The following is an 18,105-nucleotide window of genomic DNA, read 5'->3' on the forward strand; positions in this document are numbered from 1 at the left end:
TCCGGCCGAGGGTGAAATATTGAGCCCTCTGCCTGTGTCAGCAGGTCCCTCCTGATGGGAATCTCCCATGGAGGGCCGTCCAGGAGCGATATTATGTCTGAGAACTATACTTGGGCCGGCCACAACGGGGCTACCAATAGTAGACTGATCCCATCGCGACGGTCCCTCTCTAGAACTCCCAGGAGCAGAGCAATCGGGGGAAATGTGTACAGACGCAGCCTTGGCCACGTCTGTACCATGGCATCCAACCCCAGCGGGGCTGGATGTGTGAGGGAGAACCACAGCGGACAGTGGGTCGTCTCTTGAGACACAAATAGATCCACTTCCACTGGGCCGAACCAAAGTGTTTGACAGTGATGGCTTGGCCTAGCTTTATCCTGGACTCCGTGGCCAGGATGGATTCGATCCATGCAGGAGATAATTGTGCCCGCATCGTGACCGAGTCCCACACCACTCCAAGGAACGTGGTTCTCTGGGCTGGTGCCAACACACTTTTCTTTGTGTTGAGTCTCAACCCCAAGCTCTGGATGTGGGCGAGGACGACATCTCGATGCTGAACTGCCAGCTCTTGTGACTGGGCCAAAATCAGCCAGTCGTCAATATAGTTGAGCACCCTGATGCCCTGGAGCCTCAGCGGTGCTAGAGCTGCATCCATGCATTTGGTAAATATGCGAGGGGAGAGAGCTAGGCCGAATAGAAGAACCCGATATTGGTACTCTTCGCCCCCGAAAGCGAACCTCAGGAACTTCCTGTGAGTTGGAAGTAAGGAAATGTGGAAGTATGTGTCCTTTAGATCTATCGTGACAAACCAATCCTTGGATTGATTTTGGTTCACGATGATAGGAATGGTGAGCATCTTGAACCTGAACCTCCTCAGAGACCGGTTCAAGTACCTGAGATCTATTATTGGACACAACCCCCCATTCTTCTCGGGAACTATGAAGTTGGAGTCTGGTGGAGGAACTATGAAGTTGAAGTCTGGTGGAGGAATACGTTCTATAGCCTCCTTTACCAACAGGGAGTTTACTTCTTGTTCCAATACCCGACCCTGCTCTGGGTCGACTACAGTCCAGACCACCCCGTTGAACTTCGGTGGGCGGAAACCGAACTGCAGTCTGTACCCGTTTTGAATGATGCGCAGGGCCCAAGGAGAAATATTCGTGAAATTTTTCCATGCATCTAAATATTTTACCAAGGGAACCAGCCTCTTGAGTATCTCGGGTATCAATCGTGTTTCGTTTTCGACCCCCTGAAGCGGATCTCCAGCAGGGTTCGACCGAAAATGATTCTCGATGGGCGGACGCGATTGCTGCCTGGCCGCAGGCCTGTGGGGCAGACAGCTCCTTGAGGGGGGGCTCTAGACGCGATGCTCTCTTTTTGCGCCTGTCTGTAGTCGGGGGAGCTGGTGAATGGCTGCGGCTGCCTACTGGGGGCAGGCTCCTTTGATTTGGTACGGCGAGGGAGGTATTGTTTGAAGGCTGCAGACTGCTTCTTTGCCTCCTGAAACCTGCCAACGGTGGTGTTTACGGCGTCGTCGAACAGGCCAGAAGGCGAAATCGGGGCATCAAGGAGGAAAGCCCTGTCTTTCTCCCTGATGCCCGATAAATTAAGCCATAGATGTCTCTCCGAGACCACCATCGCCGCCATGGAACGGCCGTCTCCTTGGTGACTCGGAGAGACAGGTCTCCAGCCTTCGTCAACTCCGCAATATCTTCGGGAGTTGGACCCTCGCCCTCATCAATATCTTTAAGAAGGTCGGCCTGGTATGCTTGGAGTACTGCCATTGTGTGCAGACAAGCGCCAGCCCGACCCGCAGCCATATAAGCTCTGCCCATTAAGGATGATGTATCCCTGCACGGTTTAGTGGGCACCACTGGGGTTTTCAGGGATGATGCAGATGATGCAGTAGACACAACCTCTACCAGCTAGAGTTCTGCACTCCCGCGGGACCCGACGCAAAACAGAACGGCGCGGGACAAATTTTGAAAGGTCATTGCGGGAGCGGGCGGGATGATGAAGGTGCACTTGCGGGTGCGGGCGGGGGGGATGATACGCTGCACTCCCGCAAATTAAATATGAGTGTAAAGTAAAATATATAAATGATTAAAGTAGCGTACATAATTTGTAGTTGTGAGGGAGATTCTGTTTGGCAGCAATAAAAACGTTTTAAGCAGCCTAAACTTGGATGTTGTCGTTTGGGGTAGGGCGGGGCCTAATCTCACGCACACTTGTTTAGAGACAATTCCTTCCCGCTGCTCCGTGTTCGAATTCAAAAGCTTCAAGTTCAAAATAGACAGCATGGACAAGGAAAAGAGCACCTCTAGTGCTTCAGATATAGGCCTAAGCGCTTCAGATGTAAGCACTTCTCTAAAGAAAGGCACATTTACCACAAAAAAAAATCACGAAACCTCAAATCAGACATTTGGCAGTCTTTTTCGGTTGTGCATGATGGAGAGGGGAATCAACTACCTTTTGCCTGCTGCGATAAATGCCAAAAGGTGTTAACATACAACGGACACAAATCGCATTTTTTTTCCAAGACCTTTCGTGAGACAGAAAGTGAACATACATCCTGCCTGCCGTCTTGCGGGCATTTGCGGGCGGGAGCGGGACATAATATCACAGATGTGGGCGGGAGCGGGACTAAAAATGACAAATCTTTGCGGGAGCGGGCGGGAGCGGGACTGAACACTGCTGGAGCTCTACTACCAGCTCCTCATATGCGGGGACATGAGGAGGTGAGTCATCCCCAAAATCCCCGCCTTCGAAACTGAGCACGTCTACTTCCTCAGAAGCAGACAGCTCGAGCATCGGGTTCTCCACTCGTGCAGTAGAAGCCGTGGAGTGGGCTTCCGCGCGAGGAGGGAGAACATCAGAACTGGCAGAGGAATCCCGAGAATATGCCTCAGCAGTCTCGAGATCCTCTGTCAGATCCATCTGCGAGCCCCATGAAGAGCGTTTCCGCGCCGCCTCGGCGAACGCGGGTCCCGAACCACGGGGCTCGCGAGCCTGGCCATCCTCATTGAAAATGGCCAGGCGGGAGTGAAGCACATGGATCGATAGAGACTGACAATCCTCGCAAGCATCCCCCTCGAGAGCTGCCCGCGGGTGCTGCACTCACAAACAATGCATGCACAATTGGTGTGTGTCCCCACCCGTGATATAACGAGGGCAGGGATGCACACACCGCCTGTCATTTGCACTCGCCATTCTTTCTTATTGTGGTTGTGTAACTGACAGACAACACCACATAAGACATACAAAACAGAGAGCGCTTGCTGAAGAACAGAAAGCTAACTCTGTTGTGTGCCGGCGTCTTTTGTAGCTTCCGCTTATGCCGTCACACGTTACGTCATGACGCAACACCAATCAAGACTGGCTTAGTTTCATTCATACTTCAGAGGCGCTACGCTGAGGGTGAGTGTCATTCGACGCAGTTCGAGTTCCCTCGAAAGGGAACTACATGTGCAAAAGAGTTTGTGCATTCCAAAGTCAGATAATAAATAATCAATGTGTTTTTGCCATAGACTGTCCATCCCAGATCTGCTATTCGGGCTCTTCTGAATATAAGAATCTGTCAGTAAGTTTCTCAAGTCTTCTCAATTTCATCAGCAAATAAAAAATGTCCTCAGTAGTCAATCAACTCAACAGATACTAAACAGTCTTTTCTTTCTGTTGCAAGATGGATTATATGAGTCGTTTCACTGACAGAAATATATATTTTCTGAGATTATTTGTACCATTTGTAGTGTTGATTTATGTAAATGTGTGTCTTATTTCTGTTGTAGCCACAGCAAGCCGCCACAGTAAGATGAAGCACAAGCTAAACTTGAACTTTTGTCCCATCACTGGACACATCCACCTCACAACTACCAATGAAAAATAAAACGCATTGTAAGAGTTTCCATTTTGCAGAAAGTAATGGATTATATTCATGTGACATGAATAAACAGTCATTGTGTAATTAATAAATGAATTTAGAGTTGTTTCTGTAATAATTTATACATTTTATCTGTGTATTAAAGGGTCCACGTGATTTTTCTCTTTATTCCTTTTCAAATAAAACATTAAATGATAAAAAATTACGAAGATTCAACATCCTGTTTTAAAGGGATACTCCACTTTAAAATGAAAATTCTGTCATCATATACTCACCCTCATGTTGTTTCAAACCTGTATGAATTTATTTCTTCTGCTGAACAGAAAGGAAGATATTTAGAAGAATGTCAGTAACCAGACAGTTTCTGGTACCATTGACTTCCATAGTATTTTTTTTTTCCTAATATGGAAGCCAATGATACCAGAAACTGTCTGGTTACTGCCATTCTTCTAAATATCTTCCTTTCTGTTCAGCAGAAGAAATAAATTCATACAGGTTTGAAACAACATGAGCGTTCAAAAGGTGGCGAGAACTCCGCTGGCAGAAGGGCTTCCGATCCAACATTCAGGAGACTCTGTTTCTGCTGGACAGGGTAAATCCAGTTTGTTTTTTCTAAATGGTTCACGACTGTTTCAGGAAGCACGGGAGGGAATGGAATTAGGAAGAGGGAGGGTCGAGCTAGCCTCCGTTTTGTTTGACAATACTTTGAACGTCAACAAGAAGTGACGTCACCCAGCATCGCTTTAAGCCTTAAAGTTCTGCATAATTAAGGGCGTGGCCACTTGAGTGACAGGTGGATTGCTGCTAATGTCACTACTAGCCGTTTGTCTGCTGTGTGTTAGCTTCACGTCATCTCAGCTAATTCGCCTCGCTGCACATTTTCGGTTATTGCGGTGCCAAGATGGCGATGGCCCACTTTGGGCTTCAAAAATGCTCTTCAGAAAACTACGGGTGACATTGCGGACACTACCTCCAGATTTTTTTTTACAGTCTATGAGTGCAAAGCGACGTTTGAACACGTGTTAGTGTCGCTGTTGAAGGGGGGCAGCAAGTTCACAATAGCAGTTTATTTGCGATGACTTTTAACGCTTAAGAGGCAGAGGGCCAACCACCAACACACGAACGCTGTTACCTTGGCTGTTACCCCTCCTCATCCCCTATCCTGACTGAAAATGCTGTGGGTTTTGTCAGTAATGTGTAAGATGTTGACATGTATAACATACAAATAAGATATAAACCAAAAAGAGAACTTAAGTATATAAATAAAACTAATACTGCATGGAACGTCCCCAGCTTCACCAACTTCTTGTTTGGATATCGTAAACAAGCTATTAGGCTGTTACTGCTTCTCAAAACTATATACCTGAGACAAATGTGAGTGATTTCTGTATTAAATTCAATCATTTAAATACCATCTCAAGATGAGTTTTTTTCTTTTTCTTTTTCGCATTCTAAAATTTTTCTGTTCTATATTAAAGGAACAATATGTACGATTTTTGTATTTAAATATCCAAAAACCACTTACACAGTGTTATATATATTAGTTCAGTTGTGTACTTACAATATCCTACATTTTTCCAAGAGTTTGTAAATTCAGAAAAATTCACAATTTTAAATAGTGCCTGTCCCTTGTAACTTGTCGCCTGTTAATGATGTAATATCCACGTTATCCCTGGTTTCCACTCATACTGCCATAGTAACCATGGCAACAGACGTGGACAACTGCATTATGTCTAGCGGCACGCTCACGCTGTTGTTGTTCCATGGCAAGCAGAATTTGGGACAAAAGGAGAAATAAAATGAGGATCAATATCAGTGTGGCATTTTCGAGATGCCGAGAGCTTCGCGACTAGCTTCGACTGGACAGAGATGCTGCTCCTGCATGTGCTTTATTTGACAGGTGAACAAATGTACATACAATTAATCAATGTTATATAGCTTAGCATGATGAAATGTTAGAATATGATCACTATGTTATTCTAATGTTGATCTAGCTTACTGCTAGTCTCATACAGACAACAAACTACTACATAGAATAACATTATGGGCCCTATTTTAACGATCCACTTTTGCTAGTTTAATGATGGGAAAAATGGTCTGCGCTCCCGGCTCATGGTCTACGAATGCGCATGCGTCGCGTCTGAACGTGTTGTTGTCTTTGGAGCTCTATCGATTGATTTATAATTCTTGATTTTCTCTTTAAACTCACTTAAAACGAACATTTTCTACTTTTCCTCACTGAGAAGCACTACTGCTCACACCTCATAGTTACAACGCGGACTGTTGAGCAGACACGTCTCAAGCCTTTTTGTGATCCAACGCTGGATACTCTTATAGGTTACGTCCGTGGATCACGGCTGAACGGGTCTTCTCTACTCTCATTTACAAACAAACATTCTTTTTCGCCTATCGTGCGTCTACTCTACACCCGCGCACCACTAAAAAGACGGATTATATCCAAGACTTCAGTCATAAATTAGTATTAATATTGATAGCATCACTGGTAGCGTCGTTGCTAACTTACTGTCCATCTGTTAAAATGGCGAATATATCAGATGTAAGTAGTCTACCCTTTGGTGCAGGTGAAGATACATTTGAACTGCACGCATTGCAGTCTGAGCTGGAAGCTGTTGAGAAACAGATCCACGACCTTTTAGTAAGACAGGCCGAGCTGATAGACCGGCGTTTGGCTCTTGAAACATCACGCGCCGATGCACACAAATCAGTGACTAACGTTACTAACCTGCTGACTCCGACCTCGTCTACTCCGTGCGTTTCTCAACATCGGTCCCGAGCGCCGAGGCCGCGATCAGCCATGGTCTCGTTCACTCCGGCTCCAACACGCCACCACGAAGCCTGGGTGGTTCCGCAGCGGAAGACGCGAGTCAGGCCCAGACCAAAACTCTCTCCGACCCTCCCGGTTTTCGAGCTATCCACACAGAACCGCTTCTCCCCTCTCCGCGAAACAGAACGCGATGCTTTGATCATCGGCGATTCCATCGTTCGGCACGTACATGCTACGTTAGGTAAAAGTAAGGTGCACAGTCACTGCTTTCCTGGTGCTCGTGTTTCTGAAATCGCTGCTCGCGTTCCCGAGATTCTGAACGATGACGAGCGCGTCGGAACTGTGGTCCTGCACGCGGGAGTGAACGACATCAGGCTGCGTCAGACGGAGATTCTGAAAAAAGACAAGGAATCTGATCGATACGGTACGCAGCACATCGCCCGAAACAACGATTATTGTGTCAGGACCGCTTCCCACGTACCGAACTAGGACATGAAAAGTTTAGTAGATTGTTCGCGCTAAATGAATGGTTAATGTCATGGTGCAGTGAGCAGAAACTGCTCTTTCTAAATAATTGGAATCTGTTTTTGGAGCGTCCTAGGCTTTTCCGTGCTGATGGCTTACACCCAAGCAGATTCGGAGCAGATCTTTTGTCGGATAACATCTCCAAAATGTTAAATACCTTTTGACTAGTAACCAAAAGTCCAAATCATAGTCTCTGCTGCACCAATTTAACCAATTTAACTGATATAAATACTAGTGTTGAACATTGCATAGAAACTGTGTCTATTCCTCGTTTAGTGAGACCAATTAATAAATCTACTGCAGGATCTAGGAACAATCTAATTGTTATTAAACCAGAAAATGTTGCTATTAGTAAACAAAAACAATTTTTAAAGCTAGGTCTTCTAAACATTAGATCACTCGCACCTAAGGCAGTTATTGTGAATGAAATAGTCACAGATAATAGCTTCGATGTACTTTGCCTTACTGAAACCTGGCTTAAACCAAATGATTATTTCGGTCTAAATGAGTCTACTCCATCTGGATACTCCTATAAGCACAAGCCCCGTCTGATTGGTCGAGGCGGCGGTGTTGCAACAATCTATAGAGATATTCTCAATGTTACTCAGAAAACGGGTTATAAGTTTATTTCGTTTGAAGTACTTGTACTAAATGTTACGCTCTTAGATGTTAGAAAAACATCCCTATTATCTCTAGCCTTGGCTACCGTATATAGACCGCCTGGGCCTTACGCTGATTTCCTAAAAGAGTTTGCAGATTTTCTCTCAGACCTATTAGTCAATGTCGATAAAGCATTAATTGTTGGAGATTTTAACATACATGTAGACAATCCAAATGATGCGTTAGGGGCTGCGTTTACAGATTTATTAAACTCCTTTGGGGTCAAGCAAAACGTCACCGGACCAACTCATCGTCTTAATCATACACTCGATTTAATTATATCATATGGAACCGATCCAACCGATATAGATATCATTCCACAAAGTGATGATGTCACTGACCATTACATGGTAACTTGCATATTACGTACTGCTGTAATATGTCATGCGGCGCCGCGTTATCAACCAGGCAGAACAATCCTTCCATCCACCATAGATAATTTTTCAAATTGCTTATCTAATCTGTCTCATCTGCTGCCTGAACCCAAACAAACAGATGAACTAGAAGAACTAACTAGCACTATGAGCACCATTCTCTCTAGAACATTGGATGTTGTTGCACCTATTAAATTAAAAAAGGTCAGAGAGAAAATGAAAGCACCATGGTACAACAATACTACGCATGTTCTAAAGAGAGAAACACGTAATTTAGAGCGTAAATGGAAAAAAACTAATTTAGAGGTCTTTAGAATCGCGTGGAAAGACAGTATGTCACGTTATAAAAAGGCCCTAAAAGCGGCCAGGGCCGAGCACCTCCGCAAACTAATAGAAAATAATCAAAATAATCCTAGGTTTTTATTTAACACCGTGGCTAGACTAACAAATAAACAGAAGTCACCCGAACAAAATATCCCGTTACAGTTCAGTAGTAATTATTTCATGAACTGAAAAAATAGAAAACATCAGAACCACAATTGTAAACGTTCAATCTTCAATCGCGCCTTATAATTCAGCCTCAATTATCACCCCTCAAGAACAATTACAATGCTTTACAACTATAGAACAAAAAGAGTTAAATAAACTTATCACTTCATCTAAAACAACAACATGTTTATTAGATCCTATACCAACTAAATTACTGAAAGAAGTGTTACCTGTAGTGGAAGAGCCTCTCCTCAATATTATTAACTCATCTTTATCTTTAGGTCATGTTCCTAGAACATTTAAACTGGCAGTTATAAAACCTCTCATTAAGAAACCACAATTAGATCTTAATAATCTAGCAAATTATAGACCCATTTCAAATCTTCCATTTATGTCTAAAATATTAGAAAAAGTGGTGTCCGCTCAACTGGGCTCTTTCTTGCAAGAAAATGATATCTATGAAAAGTTTCAGTCAGGATTCAGACCGCATCATAGCACTGAAACTGCGCTCGTTAAAATCACAAATGATTTACTCTTAGCTTCTGACCAAGGCTGCATCTCAATACTAGTTTTATTTGATCTAAGTGCTGCGTTCGATACTATAGATCACACAATACTCTTAGATCGACTACAAAATTATACTGGTGTTCAAGGACAAGCATTAAGCTGGTTCAAATCATACCTATCTGACCGCTACCATTTTGTCTCTTTAAATGGAGAAAAATCGATCATAACTCCAGTAAACTATGGAGTGCCGCAGGGATCTGTGTTAGGCCCTCTGTTATTCTCAATATATATGCTGCCACTTGGAAATATTATAAGGAAACATGGAATTAGTTTCCATTGTTATGCTGATGACACTCAAATATATATTTCATCACGGCCGGATGAAAACGCTAAATTATCCAAATTGACAGAATGTGTTAAAGATATCAAAGATTGGATGACGCGTAATTTTCTTTTATTAAATCCAGACAAGACAGAGGTAATACTTATCGGTTCAAAAAACCGCCCACAAAACCTCTCACAATACAATTTTAACATCGTAGGATGTCCTGTTACTTTATCCTCGACAGTAAAAGACCTGGGTGTTATACTCGATTGCAACCTGTCTTTTGAAAATCATATTTCATATGTTACAAGAACAGCCTTTTTCCACCTTAGAAACATTGCTAAGCTACGTAATATGCTATCAGTTTCTGATGCAGAAAAGTTAGTTCATGCATTCATGACCTCGAGACTAGATTACTGTAATGCTTTATTAGCTGGTTGTCCTGCATCCTCAATAAACAAGCTACAGTTAGTCCAAAATGCAGCCGCTAGAGTTCTTACTAGATCAAGAAAATATGATCATATAACACCGATTTTATCATCACTGCATTGGTTACCTATAAAGTTCCGTATCAATTACAAGGTATTGCTACTGACTTATAAAGCCCTAAACGGCTTAGCTCCAGTCTATTTAACGGATCTTCTATCGTCCTATAATCCATCGCGCTCTTTAAGATCACTAAATTCGAGGCTTTTGGTCATACCTAGGATATCCAGATCCACCAAAGGAGGGAGAGCATTTTCACATTTAGCTCCGAAACTCTGGAATAGCCTTCCTGATACTGTTCGTTGCTCAGACTCGCTCTCCCAGTTTAAAACTAGATTAAAGACGCATCTCTTCAGCCAGGCATTCATATAACATTTTAAATCTTACTGTTCAAACTACAATCTGGCCTCTAGTTCATAAATGCCAGAGGAGAACTGGCCCCCGACTGAGCCTGGGTTCTCCCAAGGTTTTTTTTCTCCATTGGGTCACCTGATGGAGTTTTAGGACACCATTAGGTCACTTGATGGAGTTTTCGGTTCCTTGCCACTGTTGCCTTTGGCTTGCTCAGTTGGGGATATTTTGGGGATATTAATTTAATTTTATCAATCAATAAATTTACACTAGAAACAACCTTGTTGTGTTATTTTGGTTTAATGCTGTGAAGCTGCTTTGATGCAATCTGTATTGTGAAAAGCGCTATATAAATACACTTGACTTGACTGACTTGACTTAAAAGGGTTGTCCCTATTTTCTTAATGAGTAATGGGTGTGTTTTGAGATTTACGTGCGTTAAACCAATCAGAGTCTCATCTCCCATTCCCTTTAAATGCCAGTTGTGCTCGCCCATGGCGGATTCGCTATTGACATGACGGGATTTGATAGTGGAAAGACAGAACGCGTCTCCAGAGCGCAACCGGATCTGCTCGTGTGTGAGGTAAAAGTGCGCAAGCAGAACATCTACGGGACAAGCCGGATTCCACCATATCTTTATGTACACAATAATAATCTTTTACATTGTAATCCTTTTATTTAAAATATTTGGCATGTTTGTGTGCTGCTGTGCGTCCCTTTGTGTTTAATAAGCAGATAATGGCTAATATATAATATACACTGCCTGGCAAAAAAAAAAAAAAAAAACGTCACTATTTGGATTTAAATCTGCAAAAATGATCCAATCATAGACTCTTAATATATTTGCCTATAGGCTAACCCTAACCCTAAGCCTATAGGCAAATATATTAAGAGTCTATGATTGGATCATTATCGCAGTGATTATTATGTTTCTAGGATGTTATATGTTTGACAACAGTTTTTCTAACCCTAATTGATGGAGTTTGTAGCTTTTCCTTTTTTTAAACATGTAGGAAGACACATCATGGCCATATTCCAGGATTACAGTGTGAAGATGTCATGATCCGGGTTTCTTTCTCTCTGTTTTCCTCCTCATCTTTCACACACACACACACACACACACACACACACACACACACACACACACACACACACACACACACACACACTCAGCTGATCCTCATCATCTCAGCGCTTGCGCTGCGCACACACATACTCACTCCCATTCATGTTTTCTCTCGCTCACTCTACCCGCAGCTGTTCCTCATAGTAATCAGCACTTACGCTGATCCTTTGCTTTCCTCACCTGTTCCCTCTTTCCCCTAATTCACTCTGCTACTACTTCTAGTTTTCTCTGCTTCCTTGCCAGATTATTGTTGAACGTTGAGCCTTCGCTCTGTCTTTTCGTTGGCTATCTCACCTGTACCATCTCTCACGAGAAGTTACTTCGTCCTGTCCTGTCCTGTCCTGTCTTGTCGTGAGTTATTTGTTGGAGCATTAACATTGTTCTCTGCCCAGTTCATCCGCTGTTTGTGGTCCTCCACCTTACCAGCCACCAGAGAGTTTCTCCCACCTGGCTCGGGGACTGTGCTCTGTTGCTGCTCGCTACTTCACTTACACTGGATTCTCCGCTCCTGCTGTTCTTCAGTCAAGCATTATTATTTTCTGTTGAATACAGATCTGCATCTGCTGACGGCAGTCTCCTTTGTTACAAGTTACGGAGAATAAACTCTATTATTGCATTCACCTCTGCTTTTGGGTCCTCTGTACTAATCCTGACACAAGATTCATCAGGCTCAGATTGTGAAAGAATGGTTTGGAGGAGCATGAAGAATCATTTCCACACATGGATCGGCTCCTCTGAGTCCAGAGTTTAAGAGTCTTTAGGTTGTGCTGGAGGAGACTTTACAGAGTGCTGGACTCGACAATACAATACAAGATCCTGACCAAAACATCACAACATTTATATCCATTAAGAGATGAATCTTGATATTGTCATCCTGGAATATGGCCATGATGTGTATAAAAATAGTATCTCAATGATTCTAAAATAACACTGATGTTAAAACAACGTTATTAATTCTGAATGAGATTTGCTGTCGTCGCTGCACTGGGTTTGATATTGTCCTTCGGTGAGGAGCAGAACCTGATAAGAACATAACGATTTAATTATCGATTTATTGAACTCTTGCAGAACTTCAACAGAAGATGTTTTGAAGAAAAAGACATGTTCTGTTAGCGCTGTATCTCACCTGAGTTACTGCGACTGCTGTGCTTGAGGACTTGAAACAGAAACACGAAAAGCAGAGCGCCAGCACACACCAAAGCCACCATCACCATGACCTGGAGTAACACTCTGTAGATGCAAACCCACTATGAGTTGACTGAGAAAAGCAAACCACGTGTGTGTGTGTGTGTGTGTGTGTGTGAGAGACAGAGTGTGTACTTGTACAACTATCTTTGTGAGGACCAGTTTGAGTTTTAGACCATTGGATAAAGAGAGTAAAGGACATTTTGGCCACTCCTCAGTTTCTGAGAGCCCTTTAAAGACCTGTTTGAGGGTCAAGACTTGGTTTCATCACCTTCTGTCTGATGGCTGTAGGTTTTACACACATATCACATCATAAGTGTAATTCTTCATTTATAAACAACAGTTTTGTAAAGAAAAACTAGTTTTAATTAAAGGGGCTATATGCAACTGTTTCCCCAAAATAAACGTAACAATAGCCTTTTTATTTGACCATGTATGACTCAAACATCTCCTGATGAGCATACTGACACCTTGTCAGCTCACAGTGGGTGCACCTATAAGCCTGTATCCTATTTTTCCTATTTTCTGTCGGGTCGGATTTTTCGCCCGCTGTCTGCGGATGTGACGTCAAGCGCGTTCATGTTAAACGTTTCAGATCACTCTGCCACCACCGCTAGTCAGCAAACAAACTTAGTTTCTCAAACAATATATGTATTTGACTGTTCTTACCTCTGTAAACATAATGTTGACTTCTTTGCAGCGGATGACTTGTGAAGTGTGCACGTACGAGAGCGAGCAGAAAGGAAGAGCAGTTCCGTTTTTTGGCCACAGGTGTCAGTCGCGAGTTTAAATTTCAGAAAAAAGCATATAGCCCCTTTAACGTTTATGGCCCTCTTTAACTCTCAGATGGGCATGTGTGTCCATTTATAGGTGTTTGTTTCCTATCATTGTTTCCTTGTGAATGTTGTGTTTCAGGAGTTTGTAGTCAGAGTGATGTTAATGAGTGGGGTGTGAGTTACAGTCCTTCACACATCTGTGCACTAAAGGACTCATCAGTGATAATGAGATTCACTTATACATACCCTAGAGGACATCAGATCAAGAAAGTGTTCTGGACCAAAACACCTGTAATAGATGATGAAGAGCCTCCAGATCTGTCTGAGGACCCTGAATACAGTCAGAGGCTTCATTATCTGGGAGATAAACAGAAGAACTGCAGCGTCAGACTGAGTCATGTGACACTGAAGGATTCACACATGTACTATTTCAGATTCATCACTGATAAACCTGATGGAAAATATACTGGTTATCCAGGAGTGAATCTTACTGTCACAGGTGACTCTGATGAGGTTCATCTCTTCTTCTGCATTATGTTGAATAATAATCAGTGTATGACAGCAGCACTAGATATAATGTGTGTGTTGTGTTCAGATCTTCAGGTGGAGTCTCCTGAGAGAGTGACAGAGGGAGATCCAGTCAATCTGAGATGTAAAAGCAGCTGCGCTCCGACTGACAGAGACACATTCATCTGGTACAGAAACTCACAGATGATATTAACTGACCTCAGTAACACACTCCTCCTCAACCCAGTGAGAAGAGAGGACTCAGGCAGATACAGCTGTGCTGTAGACGGACACACTCTCATCTCTCCTGCTGTTCAGCTCAATGTCATGTGTGAGTGTCTATTTTATTTAGTGTATAATAAAATTATTCAGTTCAGAGGGGGTGCTAAGAACATTTTAAAATGCATCAATAACTTCAACAGCCTGCATTTATTGCATTTTATGTATTTTCCATTAAACCATAAAGCTATACATTTAAAATGTTACATTGTAAATTAGTTATTAGGCAGATGTTATCAATCTCTCTGAACATCTTTGTTATTTCCTCATCAGTGCTTTGAATCAATAACGGTTTATTGAAACCTGCAGACTGACAATCCCATAGACATATGCATCTATGTATTTATTATGTCTATGGAACAGATAATGAGGGCTTTAAAACTGCAGTGAGCTAAATGAAGGAACGAGTTTGTGCTTTTAAAACTGTGAACAAAATACAAAAGAGCGCAGCGTGTCAAGATGAAAAAACAGAAAAAACAGACGAGGCATCAAGATGTCTGTGTAATGCATTATGTTTAGTATCAAACCTTTTTTTTTTTTTTTACAACCTATTTTTCATCACCACTTCACTAGGGTGAAGAATTTATATTAAGTGCAAGGATTTATATTAAAATCTATATTATTTGACATTTATAATATGAGTGAATCTTCACAAATATCAGGGGCATTTGACAATAATCAGGGGCTTGAGCCACAAAAGTAGCTACTCACCAATTGCAGATTACAAGAGGACAATCTGTCCTTATCTTCTGAGCTATTCTGAGACGGGTATGAAGTCTGTGGTCTGAAGTCTGAAGATTAAAAATGAAATTTCAAATATTTCTGCTGTAGATCCTCCAGGGAATCCTGAGATCTCCATCAGTCCATCTGGTGTAATAGTGGAGGGAGATTCAGTGACTCTGAACTGCAGCACTGACTCAAACCCTCCTGCAGAAATCAGCTGGATTAAAGGAGGAACACTTGTAGGATCTGGAAGAATCTACAGCATCTCAAAGATCAGCTCTGATGACAGTGGAGAATACAAGTGCAAGTCCAGCAATGAACATGGAGAGAAATACTCTGATGCTGTGACTTTAAACGTCACAAACGTCATGTGTGAGTTCATGATGGTTCAGTAACTGTGACATTAAATCCTCTAAACATTGACTGTGATTTCTGCTTTAGACCCACCACAGAATGTCTTAGTGTCATTCTTAGTTTGTAGATTTAATTATGATCTTCTCCCTCTTTCAGATCATAGTAATGTTGGTTTGCTCCAGTGCTTAATTTGTAAAGTATGAGGTCCCGGAGCACAGAGGGGGGCTGGATCCGGCGACTCAAAACGGGGGTTGGAGGTAAGGAACAAAAAAAATAATAATTACACTGCCTACATAGCTTCTGTGCAGGGGCGGCGCCAGAGAATTTTTAACGCATGTGCTGAGGGGGTGCTAGATCATTGACGGGGGGAGCTGCGCAAAACCTGGCCACTAAATATTTAATATTCAGTTATGTTAATGATCACAATTAAAGTTTTAATTTTAAATTGAACAAGCGCAACATTCAGCATTCAATCAAATATTCTAAAAGATGTAGGCTATTATTAATAATAATGTTATTTCAACATCTCGTTATTTCGACATAATATGTGTGCGTGCAACAAGCAAGATGTGCATTTGTAAATCCGGTGACGCGTGTATTGATTTTTATTAATAAACAAGTGTTTTCTCTGACAGTGTCGACTCGGCTGCAAAGATGAAGTTGACGATCGCCATCTCCGTGTGAACGCGCCTAGAGAAATGCACATAAATAGGCCTAAATGGATTACATTCTTTTTTCGTTTTGAATTATTTCGTTTAAAGACATTTCAAGCTTTGTGTATTTGATGTATTTCTCATGTCTGTGTGAGGCATACATTGAGTTTCGTTAAGTTAGGATGAGATGCGCTCCAGTTCACGTGCAATGCAAGTGATCACGCGGGCGCCTCCATGATTGTCTGTTATATTTGCTTCTTATTCATTAAATCCTGGTGTAACAGAGTAAAGAAAGGAAAAACAGAAACTAAGTGTGAATAGTGCCAAAATGCTTATTTTAGTTATAAAATATTTGTTCTTGTTCAATCAATCCTGTTCATTGGTTATTTAAATAATGCATCTTGGAAAGAGGGAGACATCTACAGGCAAGAAGGGTGTACAATGGGTTGAATCAGCCATCTTCTCAGTTCACGCGAGCTGTTGAGAAGGATGGTAGGTGAAAAAGTCTCTGGTCGATCGGTTAAGAAAATGTTGGAAGTAAATAGTCAATAGTGAAAAAATAGTCAATTACATTTGTCTAGAAATGTGTTTGAGAGAACTTTATTCTGTATTTCCTGTTCAGAATGGTAAATTAGTGTGTAGCAGGGTTTTACATGCCTTACAGGTGGTTGTGCACGCAGCATGCCATGTGCTAATGGCGTCCGCTTTTTATTTCATTTGGTATATTTGATTGATTATTTTGTTTATTATTTTCTGACAGTTTTATGACCGGACCAGCAGTATTTATTGTCTGTTTGATGCTCTTCGTGTCTTTTCCAGGTATGATGTATTACTTTCCTTCTGTGCAATTTTTGTTCTATATTTATAAAAGAAAAAGAGACTGAGTCATATTTGTATGTAACAAAAAAAAAAAAAGGTTCATCTTCTCAGTTCACGCGAGCTGTTGAGAAGGATGTTTTATGACCGGACCAGCAGTATTTAGTGTCTGTTTGATGCTCGTGTCTTTTCCAGATTTTCTCAGTTGCAGTAAACACTAAAGTGAATGTGCTCAGCAAATTTGTTTTCGCGTGGTCATTATTGAAATGAAAGAACACACGAACCGAGAGGGGTTACACTGGCAATTGGTTGATGAAAAATTGATTAAAATTAAGATACAATTTATACAAAACGAAATTCACTTTAAAGAAAGGTTTTCTACAAAACAAAACTTGATGAAGTGGTCAAAATCATGTCTGACCCGCTCCATGTCTCATATTGCGCATCCTATCTTACTCGTGCTGTTCACTTTTCATAAATCAACATAAATAAAAAAAAAACAAAAAAAAAACATTATAATATTTTAACAAATACGAAACTAAATGCGCTTTTTTAATGGCTACAACAGTATAGTAGGCCTACAGACTCTCTATTTGTACAAATTGCTGCACATTCATTTAATTCTGAATTTTGCACACACAAGTTGAAAGGCATTTGTTCAAATCAAGTTCACGGATAATTGTGCGTGCATTTATTAATCATTACTAAAATCATAACAAAGTAGGCTATGCTATGTACAAAAAATCAGATGAGCCCATGAATATGAACGCAATTACACGTTAAGCATTTTCCTCCCATAGAAAACCATTATAAGAACGCTTAATGTGGCTTAATGCAGATTAGAATGTCCCCTTATTTTGTCGAAATAACGAGATATTATGTCGATAGGCAACTGCTGTGTCCACCGTGGTCTCCACATTCTTGATCAGCGGAAACGATTTTCGCTTGTTTGGGATCTGACTGGCCAGCGTATTTGAAAAAGTTAAGCAAACTTTTCTGTCTTTTTGACATTTTTCCCCTGAGTGAAACGATCGAGGCTAAGAGCAATATCAACTAGTACAACAAGCGCGCAAGTCATGCGTCACAAACATTGAACACTACACAAACAGTAATTTAATTTTTTTCATTTAGGCAATTCATTTTCCATAGTGACACAGGAGGTGCCGGATCCAATAAAAAAGGTTCCGGATCCAATGTCGGAGGTGACGGAACATGTTCCGGCTCAAATTAAGCCCTGGTTTGCTCGTCTGGGTAGTGATCGCAGTGGCATGTGCAATATTCACTATCATGATCACCATCATACT

At 41.8% G+C, this 18,105-nt stretch overlaps 2 protein-coding genes across 5 annotated transcripts in view; both read left to right on the top strand.

The window, feature by feature from the left end:
* Positions 1 to 18,105, top strand: part of LOC311076074 (sialic acid-binding Ig-like lectin 13) — a 62,922-nt gene that overhangs the window by 6,191 nt on the left and 38,626 nt on the right. Inside the window, exons 9-10 of one of the 4 annotated variants that reach the window (XM_084103949.1) lie at positions 3,528 to 3,576; positions 3,789 to 4,021. The exons of 2 other annotated variants lie outside the window; for them this stretch is intronic. In XM_084103949.1, coding sequence (XP_083960075.1) covers positions 3,528 to 3,576; positions 3,789 to 3,886 — 147 coding nt within the window. In that variant the 3' untranslated portion in view covers positions 3,887 to 4,021. Of the gene's footprint in view, positions 1 to 3,527; positions 3,581 to 3,788; positions 4,022 to 18,105 lie in introns of those variants that run through there. One more of the 4 variants, XM_084103951.1, reaches the window with a different exon arrangement.
* LOC311076597 (sialic acid-binding Ig-like lectin 14) lies at positions 13,650 to 15,373 on the top strand (the record flags this gene model as incomplete). The annotated part of the gene is made up of 3 exons (XM_084104933.1): positions 13,650 to 13,968; positions 14,065 to 14,307; positions 15,087 to 15,373. The coding sequence occupies exons 1-3, from the start codon at positions 13,695 to 13,697 to the stop codon at positions 15,371 to 15,373; spliced, it is 804 nt and encodes a 267-aa protein (XP_083961059.1). The 5' UTR covers positions 13,650 to 13,694.

The sequence above is a fragment of the Abramis brama genome (assembly GCF_963993115.1).
Source record: "Abramis brama genome assembly, chromosome: 25".
NCBI lineage: Eukaryota > Metazoa > Chordata > Actinopteri > Cypriniformes > Leuciscidae > Abramis > Abramis brama.